Here is a 14,039-nt window from a genome sequence, read left to right as displayed (position 1 = left end):
CTTATCCATCTGCCATCCTTGGTGGGGGTGCATGACCCCCCTTCCCCCCCGAGTTGCCTCATCTTAAAAACTCCAAATCAGCTTTGTTATTTTTTGCAGACATGAACTGTTACAACACCAGCTTAAAGTACTACACTGTCACTGTATATCAGAAAACAAGACTACACATTACAATAGTTTGTTTTACATTTTATTTTATTTACATTTTTTCATATACAGCTGTCATTTTTATCCACACTATTTACAGTTCAGGTCAGTTCATCTCCATCATCACTATTCTTTTAATTTTAATTCAATACATATGGGATTGACAGCACTTCCACTGTGATAGAATTATTACAGATTGTGTTTTGCTATCACGATCATGGTAAAAATGGAAATACTTTAAATATTTCCCTGAGTATATTTATCTTACATGAAGTGATACAACTGTCTATTCTTTCACATTTTTCTTTCATTGGATGAGTTAAAACAAAATTAAACAGGTAATGAAGATCACAATCTAACATCAGCAAGTTGTCTTCCAGTGTTCTAATGTCCTTCATATACTGTGTCACCGACTTCATCAACAGTCAATATCTGACACAGATAACTTACGGCATTATTAATTATGTAACCTGTTTACTTCTTTAAACACACTGAAGAGATGCTAATGGCTGAACCATGCTTTTCCTGACCAATCACTTGATTTGACATAATTCAGAAGAACCAATCAGGTGCTCTCTTAGAACGGGACTTCAGTATGCACTCTCCTGAAGACCAATCAGATGTTCTTTTAGAAAGTGACTTTAGTATGTACTCTCCTGAAGACCAATCAGATGTTCTTTTAGAAAGTGACTTTAGTATGTACTCTCCTAAAAGCTCTAGAGATTCTCCAGGAGTTTGGCTCCTCATATTTGTTATACAGTGGCTCAATCTTCTGCTGCTTCTTGTGTTTGCTGAGGCGAGTTGGGTCGCCAAATTTGAAGAAATTTGGAGCAAATTCCACCAGCCATTTTGGATCTATAGCCGTCACCTCTCTCATGTACTCTTTTGTAGTTAGGACCAGTTCATGGTAACACACCCTAGAATATAGAACACACATGTTTATATCTGTCTTAACATAGTAGTTATGATATCAGGAGTGGTGTGTGTGTGTGTGTGTGTGGAATATAGAGTTCACAGGTTTATATCTGTCTGAACATAGTGGCTATGATATCAGGAGTGGTGTGTGTGTGTGTGTGTGTGTGTGTGTGTGTGTGTGTAGAACTCACCATTCTGGCTGTCTATTAAACAAGGCACTAGAGGGGTGGATGTAGACCACTTGGCTGTCCACCAGGGTGCGGTATCCCTCCTGCGGGTCTTTCTTGGCAGCATTCCTGAAGAAGCCAGACAATATGGCCTTCTGGACACGGGCCGTGTTCTTTCCACAGGTCACCACATCCAGCTTGTGTCTGCAACAGAGACAAAAAAAATATGTGATTTTATTGGATAAATACTGTATTTACTTTTAATATAAGGTTTTAAATGATGAATATAATCTACTGTAAACTCTACAATGAGTGCGTCCAATTTTAAAAAGTTTTTTCAAAGATGCTGTTGATTAACTCCAGCTAACTCCACATCCTCATACCCAACTTTTATCTCCCAAATCCTCTATAATACTTAATCTTACTTTAAACCAAGCCCTGACCTTGACCCTTACCTTAAACCACAAACTGACCTTGACCCTGACCTTACACTACATACTGACCTTGACCCTGACCTTGACCCCAATGTCTTACCTGTCCATGATCCCCAGCATCTGTTTCCTGACATCCTGTGCTCTCTTCAGTGTGCGGATCTGGACAAAGTTCTCGTAGCACCAAGGATTGGAGAACTTGTTATTCTTCCAGGAGTTGTAGACAGCTAGCAGGGTGAGGTGGTCACCCTCTGGTTGGTGAAACTTGGCTTTCTTCTGGTCTGCTAGAGCTGCCTTGTCCTGACAACAGAAGAATTGAGACATGAGTCACTTTGAGCAAACAACACCTTTATGACATTATATATATATGTATATAACTGATATGGTAACTTTCTTCTGGTCTGCTAGAGCTGCCTTGTCCTGACAACAGATTGAGACATGAGTCACTTAGAGGCAACAGCAGAGAGTCACCTTTATGACATACGTGATATGATAAATTTTGAAAATACAAACATGCTCCGTAGTGAATGCAATGCAGAATTTAATTAATTGTGAGAAAGAATGGCTATAACTTTATTGCAATTAAGCATGAAAAATATTATACTTAATCCTTTGTTCAATTATTCTGCTTATATTTCTTTATGGTAAAGGTTACAGTCTGTCAATTGCAAGTATTTCCACTGGCATTCATGGTATAGAATTCAAGAAAATGTACAGTGTTTTAGCTGCCAGAGTTCTGCCTACCTTAGGTCTGTAGAATACATTCTGTACATATAATATTCATGGTATAGGAAATGTACAGTGTTTAAGCTGCCAGAGTTCTGCCTACCTTGGGTCTGTAGAACACATTCTGTACATATAATATTCATGGTATAGGAAATGTACAGTGTTTAAGTAGCCAGAGTTCTGCCTACCTTGGGTCTGTAGAACACATTCTGTACATATAATATTCATGGTTTAGGAAATGAACAGTATTTAAGTAGCCAGAGTTCTGCCTACCTTGGGTCTGTAGAATACATTCTGTACATATAACATGGAGACTATGGTGAGGATCTCATCACTACATCCCAGGTGAACAGACATAATTAACATCTTAGACAACATGGGTTCCATTGGAAATTCTGCCATCTAGAACATAGATATAAGAAATTATCACTACATCCCAGGTGAACAGACATAATTAACATCTTAGACAACATGGGTTCCATTGGAAATTCTGCCATCTAGAACACAGATATAAGAAATTATCACTACATCCCAGGTGAACAGACATAATTAACATCTTAGACAACATGGGTTCCATTGGAAATTCTGCCATCTAGAACATAGATATAAGAAATTATCACTACATCCCAGGTGAACAGACATAATTAACATCTTAGACAACATGGGTTCCATTGGAAACTCTGCCATCTAGAACATAGATATAAGAAATTATCACTACATCCCAGGTGAACAGACATAATTAACATCTTAGACAACATGGGTTCCATTGGAAACTCTGCCATCTAGAACATAGATATAAGAAATTATCCAAGTTTGCAGTCTGTATTTATTGATGTTTTCACATGTGTTTCATTGTTTATCTTAAAGACTGGAAATGAGCATTAACAAATACATTACTGTGGTTGAATTCAATATTTGATACACAAAAACTAAGAGAGACATCAAGTTTAACACTACCTCGTGGCATATTGATTTGCTTTGAAATTGGCCTTTGGGGGATAAACACAAATAAATACATTAAGCTTAAACTCCAAATATAAGTTGCATCTGAATGGAGACAAGTTCCTGCTGTGCATGTGTGTCGTTGCCCCAGTGTGTGTGTGTGTGTGTGTGTGTGTGTGTGTGCGTATATATGTACCCGTTGCCCCAGTGTGTGTGTGTGTGTGCATGTGCGTGTGCATATATACGTACCCGTCGCCCCAGTCTGGTGAGCAGACCCTCATCATCCAGCGCGGAGAGAGCATGGAGCTGCTCCATGGCGGAGATCAACGTCTGCATGGGGGGCGGGTCCATGAAGTCAAAGGCCAGTAAGTCATTGATCCCCATGGCCTTCAGTGACAGCACCGTACTGGCCAAGTTAGTTCTCTGTATCTCTGGCACCTGTGTGGGCAACATCTCGTCCCTGTACGCCCTCTCTGTATACAGACGGTAACACTTCCCAGGCCCCGTACGCCCTGCTCTCCCCGCACGCTGCTTGGCCTGTGCCTGAGATATAGGGGTCACTATCAGCTGGTCCATGCCTGTCTTGGAGTTGTAGACTTTCTGTTTCACAAAGCCAGGATCCACCACGTAGTAGATGCCATCTATGGTCAGGGACGTCTCTGCTATGTTGGTGGCTATGACAACCTGAAGGACACAAACAGAGTTATAGGGGGCACCACACTATGATCACTGACAGTTTTTATCAATCAAGTATTTAATTCACCACTATTAATATATCATGAGGATACAGCCTCCTAACAAGGGTAAAGAAACCAACCCATATCTATTCAACACTTTACACAAAACACTTGGTTATGAAGTAGTCTGAACATATATCAATCTAAGCTGTATGGCAATAACTCTTGGTGTCTGTGTATTCTCTACCTTTGTAGATCCCATGTATCAAATCAAATATCACAGTGCCTAAAGTGTTCTATACCTTTCTAGATCCCAGCGGAGCAGGCATTAATATCCTAGTTTGACCAAACATGAATCTAAGCTCTATTAATACTCTGATGTCTATGAATTCTCTACCTTTCTAGATCCTGGTGGAGCAGGCTCAAATATCCTGGTCTGCATCTCACTGGGCAGTGCTGAGTACACAGGGAGTATAATCAGCTCCGGAACCTCAGGCCCCAGGGCCTTCATCCTCTCATACAGGATCTCACAGGCGGAGTCAATCTCCTCCTGCCCCGTGAGGAACAGCAGAATGTCTCCGGGCGGCTCCGTCAGGTGGATTTGCATCACCGTGATCATGGAGGCGTCCAGGTAGTCCGTCTCCGCTTCCTTAGTGTACAGCGTCTCCACAGGGAAGGAACGACCAGGGATGGTGAAGATAGGCTGTAATGATAGCAGTGGATGTGATGAAATATGGACTTATTATTAACATCCACTAGGCAGCAAATCTGGCAAATGTACAAATTGTGTCAAAATTCAGAACTCAACTCTATAACCTTTAATGTACAGAGACAAAATGTATATGCAGGTCCAAGAAATTCTCTATCATTTCACATTTTGTGAAAACTCCATTCAGAATGGTATTTCAAATAAAACCAATCATTTTTACCTGATATGCTTTGCTTCTTATTTATAAAGAAAACAAAACAGCAGTTAATTTTTAAGTGTACTTCAATATTTGAGTTGAAAAAATCTTTGATTCATGATAAAATATCAATTTTACAATAACATGTATACTTACAGCTTCAAAGAAATAAGAAGAAAACTTGACAGCATCTAGAGTGGCTGAGGTGACAATCAACTTCAGCTCTTTTCTCTTCAGTACAGCCTGCATATAGAAACACATCAACCAGATTAATATCTTAAACTTATGAGAGATGTATAAACACATGTGAATATTTCTCTTTAGACTAGACTACAAAGTGAACTATATCTACCAGACTAATATCTTATACTTTATGAAATGTATAAACACATCTCAATATTTCTCTTTAGACTAGACTACAAATTGAACTATATCTACCAGACTAATATCTTATACTTTATGAAATGTATAAACACATCTGAATAATACAACGTGTGTGTGTGTGTGTGTGTGTGTGTGTGTGTGCGTGCATGTGTGTGTAGTCAACATACCCTCTTCAGCAGCCCAAACAGCATGTCTGTTTGGATAGTTCTCTCGTGACAGTGTGTGTGTGTATGTATGTGTATGTGTGTGTGTGTGTGTGTGTATGTGCACGCGTGCATGCATGCGTGTGTATTCTAACATACCCTCTTCAGCAGCCCAAACAGCACATCTGTGTGAATGGTTCTCTCATGGGCCTCATCCAACATGATAATAGAGTACTGGGAGAGATCAGGGTCTATCAGACACTCTCTTAGCATCATACCATCTGTCATGTACTTGATCTTGGTCTCAGGACTTGTACAGTCTTCAAAACGGATGGTATAACCAACCTGGGGGGATAAGGGGATACTTTGTTTATTTTATGTCTCAACAGAAAGGAAATCTTGGGCTGTTATAATTAGACTAGGAGAATAGCATACTTTTTGCTCCACAATCTAGGAAATTATTATTGAGATACAAATAACACCATTGAGAACTTGGATTGTAACTCCCTCACCTACTATGAGAAACGCAAATGAAATGATTGAGAACCAGTTTTATAAAATAATCCATTACCTCTTCAATCAATAATAATAATACTAATAATACCCCAGTGTGTCTCACCTCTTGTCCTAGTCTACAACCAAATTCCTCTGAGACTCTCTTAGCTACAGACATAGCAGCTACTCTCCTGGGCTGTGTACAACCAATCTTCCCCATGGTGGTGTAACCAGCCTCTGCCAGGTACTGGGTGATCTGCGTTGTCTTCCCTGACCCTGTCTCTCCAATCACAATTAACATCTGGTTGTCTGTCACAGCCTGGAAGATAACAGAGAGGATGCTGGGAGAGCTGTGAATATAGCTTTTATACAATACTTCATGAATGAATATCAATCAATCAGGGCCCGGTTTCATCAACAATGGATAACACTATCCATTAGATAAAATTGTTATTCTCTAACCTTTTACTATGTAATAACCTGGATGGACTGGTCATCACAAAGTCTCACATGGCTGGAGATAGTCTCTAGGTTCAACCTAAGACCTTGGTTACAAATTGAATTTTTCCACATAAATTCCAGTTTTTTAATTCAAATATATTCCTGATTCTAATTCTAAAACATTCAGTCATCAATCAAGGTCATTCATATTTTCATGTGACCTTAAGACCTCAGATATGAATGATCTGATGAGGGATCCTCTGTCAACCTTCCCTGTGTGTCGTACCTTGATCAGTTCATTCTTCAGTTTATAGATAGGCAGCCCCTGTCTCTGCTCTAGAATACTCTTCTTCTCTTTCTTCCCGTAAGATGCCTTCACACCGCCGCTGATGTGTTTCTTCCACTCCGGGAGGTCAGTGGTGCTGCCACCTGGACCACGCATGTTTGCCGTCAGCTGGCGCCCCTCAACTAGAACATGAAGTACCATAGTATTACCACTGAGAGAGAGAGAGAGAGAGAGAGGGAGGGAGAGGTCTCCACGGACTGACACTCAAAATGTTTCTTCAAATCATCACTGTCAGGTGAAGTAGGCAACAGAAAGTTAGTATCAAACTTCACACTTACTTCCAGCCATAGGGTCGGCAAAACTCCTGCTAACTTCATCAGGATTGGCCTTTGTCATCTCTTCCTCCCTCTGCTGCTGCTTGATTTCCCTCCTCTCTTTCTGAAGAGCAGACTGCATCATGGCGGACTGTGCCAATGAGCCGTCAGGGTTCTGGAAGAAAACCAGAGTTTAACAATCTTCTGCTTACAATACACACACTTATATGATAGTTTTAATGTCTCAATTTCATCTTAGACTTCTAACTACCCATTTCACGTATGTTTTGTTTAGTTTATAAAGAGAGACATTAAGTTACCTTCATAATCTTCACAGGACTGTGTGTGTGTATTGTTAGTTAATAAAGACATTAAGCTACCTTCATAATCTTCACAGGACTAAGGTCCAGGTTACTGGTGCGTCCATACCCCTTCAGGAAGGCAGGCTCTTCTTCCACCAGCTCCACCTCTAGGTCCTCATCTGGGGATAGAAAGACATCGTTTGTGATGAGAACAATATATATAGTGTTACAATACAATACAATACAATACAATACAATACGATACAGAAAAACATTGTTGGAGACAAGGGCAATATATAGTGATCACTTGGATCAGTTTATCTGGACATTTACTGGTCATCAATGTCCCTTGTTGTCAACTGACCAGTGTCTATATTTGTTTATTTGCTCTGTCTGTGGGACCCAGGTCCACTTACTGCTTGTCTTGTGTCAGTGTTTACTTAACTGTTTTGTATCTAATAAGAGTTTTGCTCTTTCAAGAAAAAAAAAAATTATTTCTAGTGTTAACTGCATAAATGAAATGACCTTTGTAACACGTCACATGCTATTACCCTGAGACTGTCTTGTCACTCAGATAGTGTTTGGTCAAGTTATCACTTAGATTTTATATGAACCAAATATAATAGTAATCTTAATAAGCAAGTTACAACTTACCAGAATCATCTTCTATCTGTGGCAACAGTCCTGTCTCCTCATCAAAGTAATAGTAATCTTAATTAGCAAGTTACAACTTACCAGAATCATCTTCTATCTGTGGTAACAGTCCTGTCTCCTCATCAAAGTAATAGTAATCTTAATTAGCAAGTTACAACTTACCAGGGGCCGGTTTCACAAAGCAGTAGTTAGTTAGCGATCGGTAGTTAGCCTCTCGCTAGTTATAGTGCCGTTTCACGAAGCAGTCACTAGTTCTCTCGCTCGTTATTGTCTCGTTGTTGCCTTGGATATTTAACGACTGGTCAGACCAGTCGCTAACTCTAGAGTTTCATCGTACGCATGCGTAATGGGTGAAATAAAAAGGTTGCTTAGTTACCGTTGTCTGTCGTTTGTCTTTGTATCCAATATGGCGGCAACGTAGACTACGACGTTTTCATGAAAGGCAGAATCTATTAGAATATACACACGATGATGCAATTTACGAGAGGTTGCGCCTAGCTGTGACAAAAAGAGAGGCAAAAAGGTGGTGGAGATCCCTTACGACGACCTCAAAGCAGACGTTCTTATGCATTTCCAGCCACCAAAAAATGGAGAGTTAGTGCTTTCGTGACACTTTTACGCAAGAGTTCCACTTCCGGCAGACGGTTTCGAGACTACGGTGAGTAACGAGAGAACTAACGACCGAACTTTACGACTGAACTTAGTGATGAGTTAACGACTGCTTCGTGAAACACCCCTCGAAAATTGCTAAGTTTGCTCGTTAGCGAGGTAGTTCAGTAGTTAGTTGTTCTAACTAACTACTGCTTTGTGAAACCGGCCCCAGAATCATCTTCTATCTGTGGTAACAGTCCTGTCTCCTCATCAAAGTAATAGTAATCTTAATTAGCAAGTTACAACTTACCAGAATCATCTTCCATCTGTGGCAACAGTCCTGTCTCCTCATCAAAGTAATAGTAATCTTAATTAGCAAGTTACAACTTACCAGAATCATCTTCTATCTGTGGTAACAGTCCTGTCTCCTCATCAAAGTAATAGTAATCTTAATTAGCAAGTTACAACTTACCAGAATCATCTTCTATCTGTGGTAACAGTCCTGTCTCCTCATCAAAGTAATAGTAATCTTAATTAGCAAGTTACAACTTACCAGAATCATCTTCTATCTGTGGTAACAGTCCTGTCTCCTCATCAAAGTAATAGTAATCTTAATTAGCAAGTTACAACTTACCAGAATCATCTTCTCTCTGTGGTAACAGTCCTGTCTCCTCATCAAAGTAATAGTAATCTTAATTAGCAAGTTACAACTTACCAGAATCATCTTCTATCTGTGGTAACAGTCCTGTCTCCTCATCAAAGTAATAGTAATCTTAATTAGCAAGTTACAACTTACCAGAATCATCTTCTATCTGTGGTAACAGTCCTGTCTCCTCATCAAAGTCAGGCAGCTCAGATTTATCAATAACATTGGCCGCCATCATCTGTTTTAACTCCCATCTTTCAGGAGAGGACATCCGTGGCCCGCGTCGTACCTCCTTGATCTCATCAATGTTTGGCAGGTCAACCAGAGGCAGGGTGGATGGACGGTCAGGATTTCTGGCTGTAGTGTCATCATCAGCGTCCACTTCACCACCCAACATCCTGGTCTTGCTGGGGTTCAGGTCTTCTCCCGTGTCCTGATCCACATCCTGAAGATATAACAATACAACATTGACAGGCCTTATACAATATAATAAAAAAATCCCCAGCTTCTGGATTACCTGTTAAAACTAATAATACTCATTTAACAGTATAAAGACAAATCATATCATGGTGTCATAGGAAAATAGTACAGTAGAAGTATTAATTTTGCTAAAAAAATTTTATAAATTGCCCCCAAAACCATTATGTTAGCGCTACCTTCATGGACAAACTGGTCTTCTGTCCAGTAAATGAGAGAACCTTGACCTTGACCCTTTGACCTTTGCTGACCACATCAGACACATTGATCACCCTGCCTTCTCTACGCAGCTGAAATAATTCAAATATGACACATGATATCTTGTATGTTATGTTTTTTTTTAATGAGAACTTCATGCCAGTTTAATTTCTTTAGTACAATATTCTCATCAAGGAGAGGCAATGATTTTACAGATACATCTGAACCTAGTGTGGATTCCCAGTCACAAATATAAAATGCTTCTATTTGTTTCTTAAACAAATCAAATAAAACTGACATGCTGAGTGGTAAATGGAATTTATCACTTGATCCACCATGAGAGAGCTTTAAAACAGCCCCTTCTTCCAATTTTTGGTCGTAAATAGAACCTACTTACCTGACCTACTTATCTGACCTACTTACCTGACCTACTTACCTGACCTACTTATCTGCCTTGGTTATGTACAGCACATATCATTTTTCAGTTAATAAGAAACAGTTTCATTTGCCATTTCCAAATTACGCTTTTTAAAACTGGTGACACTTGCTCAGCTTTGTGGCAAAAAAAAAAAAAAAAAAAAAAAAAAAATTGACTTCAAATGCATCTTAAAGTCAGCAATGTACATACTTACCTGTGGTATATGGACCAGACCTTGATAATTGTGACTTACCTGTGATATATGAACCAGACCTTCCCATCTCTTTCTCAGCCCTTCCAACTGGACAAATGCTCCAAACTGCATAATGGAAGTCACCTTGCCATTGCAGATCTTAAAATAAGAGAAAAGTCTTCTTAACATACCAGTGAGAAATGAAGAGGTGAAAATCATATTGTGTCAATCACAAACTTCAAATATTGAAGGTTACATGGACACAAATATCTTACATACAAGACCCAATAAAATAACTTAAATATTAAATAAACTGCTATAAATTTCTTTAACCTTGTCTTTTTCTTTAAAAAGAAAAAAAAAAATGACCAATGTTTTTTTTTGTTAATCTACAAAATTAACAAGTAACACACTGAATTTATCACATGTGAATCTGCTCTCTTTATGATCACAGTGAACTTCTGTAATATCACATTTAATTTTAATATTTTATTTCTTTTAAAAATTTTCATTTCTAAAAATTCGCCTCACCATCCCAGGAATGGGTTCCAGAGGCAGTTCTACTTCTTTCTCTCTGTGTCGATCTCTCTTCTTCGACTCATCTCTGTACCTGTCACGACTACGAGATCTGGAGCGCTCACGTCTTTTCCTGTCACGACTTCTGGATCTAGAGCGCGATCTTTTCTTCCTGTCCCTGTATCTGTCTCTGGAGCGACTTCTTGATCTTTTGCGATCTCTTTTTCTGTCTCTTGAACGGCTGCGAGACCTGTGTTTCTTTTTACGATCTCTGTCTCTACTCCTGGATCTGTGTTTTGGCTTGGAGATATCTGGCTTGCTGGAAAGAAATGTTTTTGTATCAATATTCACTGCAAAAATCAACATGATTTACTTTGATATTCATGTATCACAAACCATCAGAGTCAGGTAACAGAGACTGATAGAAACAGGAAGTATATAAGAAAATGATGAGAACTCTTATCTTCATCATTCTCACCTTGAACCATTCTAGAATAGGGCCTGTTCAGAACCAGTTAACCTGGGGACTAACTAATCTGCAGATCAAACCTTAAACCATTCTAAAATAGGGCCTGTTCAGAACCAGTTAACCTGGGGACTAACTAATCTGCGGATCAAATATGGCATGCAATTTACAATGGATTCCTGTCTCCCTGCAGAGGTAGTGCAGTTAAATCTCAGCATGCTTTCAAGTGGGATGCGCCACATTTGATCGGAGGACTAGTTAGTCAGTATATCAACTGGTTCTGAACAGGGCCTTAGTGTACACAACAGAATATTGCATAAAATTACGAATAAGACAAAATGATTCTTGCACTCACTTTTCCTTCTTCTCACTGGAGAACATAGCCTCTAACTCTCCCAGCATATCATCAGCCACCTGCTGGTCACTTGCTGGAGCTGCTGGCTTCTGGTCACTGGCCAGCATGTTCTAAAGCAGAATAAAGGTTATATAAGATACTGCCAGCAATTGCAGCACCCATTTTATAGAATATACTACCTTCACACTTTTGGACTATAGAGTGCCGAGGTTCTTAGAAAATGACTTGAAAACATTCTTATTTGCACAGTACTTCAATTAATTTTAATACCTGAAATTATACATTTTTCTCATTTTATCATAAAAGGTTTTATTATTCAGACTATTTCTATTATAACCAGCATTAATAATTTTTTATTGTTTTATTCACCTCAGCTTTTAGTATCTATAGAATTACTTGTTATTCTGCACTGAGACGGAAATATAGTGCATTTTTTAAGAAATAAATATTATTATTATTATTATTTATATAATACATTTCTGAAACCATATATCTGGCTCTGGCACATATGTAGCATTCAGGGCTCAAAGGTGACTACTTGTACACTGAGTATTTGGTCGTAAAAATCCATGTCAGAAATCCTCCTGGCTTATGAAGCAGTTGCCATTAATCTACTGAATAACACACTCAAACATATCCAATAAATATACTGTTTCAGGTAATGTTTTTATCCCCATAGCTAAAGCTGAGTAGCCAGTTCCAGGTATTCCTCACCTTATTACTGGAAGTGGAATTTCAGCAGGGAATTCTTCTTTTGTTAAATGTTTCAAAAGTTTATAAATAACAAGCATGTGGGACCTTTTCCCCAGCAAATCCTCCAGTCGTCATTTGAATGGCCGCCAGCATCAACTGATGGCCTATATTTTCTAAACAGCTGTAAAAGTTATGATTTTTTGGGAAATTTATAGGACAGATTTTGGAATGCTTGTTTTCCCTGAAATTTTGTAGGAAATTACAGATGGTAATTTTGAATAGCCTATACCCCTAACCCTGGGAGAAGACTACTAGAAGATGTGGGGGTACATCACTAAAATGAATACAGCACATTCCCTACATACCCTTACGCTGGGATCATCTGGTATTGCAAGTCCTGGAAACAGTTTCTTCTTCAGCACTTTGTCTTCTACTTCTCCATCACCTTCAACTTCTTTTTTCTTGGGCTTCATGTGTTGTATAAGACGCAGCAGGTTTGCTGTGAATGACTCCTGGAATCAAGATTGTATTTTGTGATTTGAGAGAAGTGATATCACATGACAAGGCTTTGTTGTATGTAGATGGAAAACTGGTCAGTTCATGCTGAAGTAGACTGGCCAGGAATGAAGACAACAAGGACTTTAACCTCGACAACAAGGACTGCCAACAAGAAAAACAAAAACTTGTTTGACATAGCTAACAGAAATGTGATTTTTCATCAGTTTCTTCATTCCTGAAACTAGTTGTTTTTTTTCATGAAAGCTGTTTATTTTACTCACGGGAAACTCTGCCCCATTTTCATCCAATGTTTTCTTGAAACTTTCATAGGTGTTGTTTTTCTCTGCCAAGGAAATGATAAACTCAGCTGGAAAGGAAAATAATCAAACATGAAGCAAATGAAACCATATATGATACACAACCTCACTACAAGTGAAGAGGGAGTCAGTCAATTTATTATTGCGATAAGCAATGTCTTCAAGACTAACTTCCCATAAATTATACTTGTATCACTGTGATCACTTTACAAAGTATACGTAATGGATAAACAACTTACGGTTTTCATCAAGAAAATTATGCACTAATACAATAAATTTTTTCAATGCAGGATTCTTGTTTACCATAAAAAGTATATGCTTTTACAGCAGTGACTTACCCAAATCCTTATCATTTAGACCTAAATGATTGTCCAACTCAGTACATACTTTAGATACCAAAGAAAGATGTTCTAGTTTCTCTAACTCGTTCATTATGATTAAAATTCACAATATTTTCTTTCCAGAGAAAATGCACTACGTTTTTCCTCCACATCCGGTCTACTGCGCAGTCACTTTGGCGCAAGATCACCTCACATCCGTATAGAGCTGTCTCCAGCACAAGTACATTCCTCTCACACCGTTTATTAATTTCCCACATATCTAAAAGACTGTTGTAGCGTTTTTAAAATACTTTTTATATATTTGAAATATTCCTTTATATAATCGTTAAACAAAAAAGATTAAACATGTGAAAACATGCAACATAAGGAAAATGTTGGTCTGACAGTGAATACCTGCCGTG

At 38.7% G+C, this 14,039-nt stretch overlaps 1 protein-coding gene across 3 annotated transcripts; it reads right to left on the bottom strand.

Annotated features, from left to right (window-relative positions):
* Positions 1–179: 179 nt before the first annotated feature.
* LOC106162297 (ATP-dependent RNA helicase DHX8) lies at positions 180–13,824 on the bottom strand. 3 transcript variants are annotated; one of them, XM_087012668.1, is made up of 20 exons: positions 13,636–13,824; positions 13,262–13,347; positions 12,848–12,994; positions 11,790–11,899; positions 10,984–11,287; positions 10,513–10,611; positions 9,823–9,933; positions 9,317–9,611; positions 7,354–7,454; positions 6,998–7,148; positions 6,660–6,841; positions 6,057–6,251; positions 5,597–5,782; positions 5,067–5,153; positions 4,403–4,708; positions 3,578–4,012; positions 2,660–2,788; positions 1,764–1,960; positions 1,254–1,433; positions 180–1,064 (listed from the first exon to the last, which is right to left on the bottom strand). In XM_087012668.1, the coding sequence occupies exons 1-20, from the start codon at positions 13,727–13,729 to the stop codon at positions 827–829; spliced, it is 3,633 nt and encodes a 1,210-aa protein (XP_086868794.1). In that variant the 5' UTR covers positions 13,730–13,824; the 3' UTR covers positions 180–826. The 3 variants fall into 3 exon arrangements, with proteins under 3 accessions (XP_086868794.1, XP_086868796.1, XP_086868795.1); XM_087012670.1 differs by lacking the exons at positions 180–1,064; positions 1,254–1,433; positions 1,764–1,960; positions 2,660–2,788 and adding an exon at positions 2,826–2,978; XM_087012669.1 differs by lacking the exons at positions 180–1,064; positions 1,254–1,433; positions 1,764–1,960; positions 2,660–2,788 and adding an exon at positions 3,016–3,168.
* Between the last annotated feature and the right edge of the window lie 215 nt (positions 13,825–14,039).

This window comes from Lingula anatina, chromosome 5 (assembly GCF_051362555.1).
Source record: "Lingula anatina isolate TDL-2025a chromosome 5, LinAna3.0, whole genome shotgun sequence".
Lineage (NCBI taxonomy): Eukaryota > Metazoa > Brachiopoda > Lingulata > Lingulida > Lingulidae > Lingula > Lingula anatina.
This window is presented reverse-complemented; position numbering and strand designations above follow the sequence as displayed.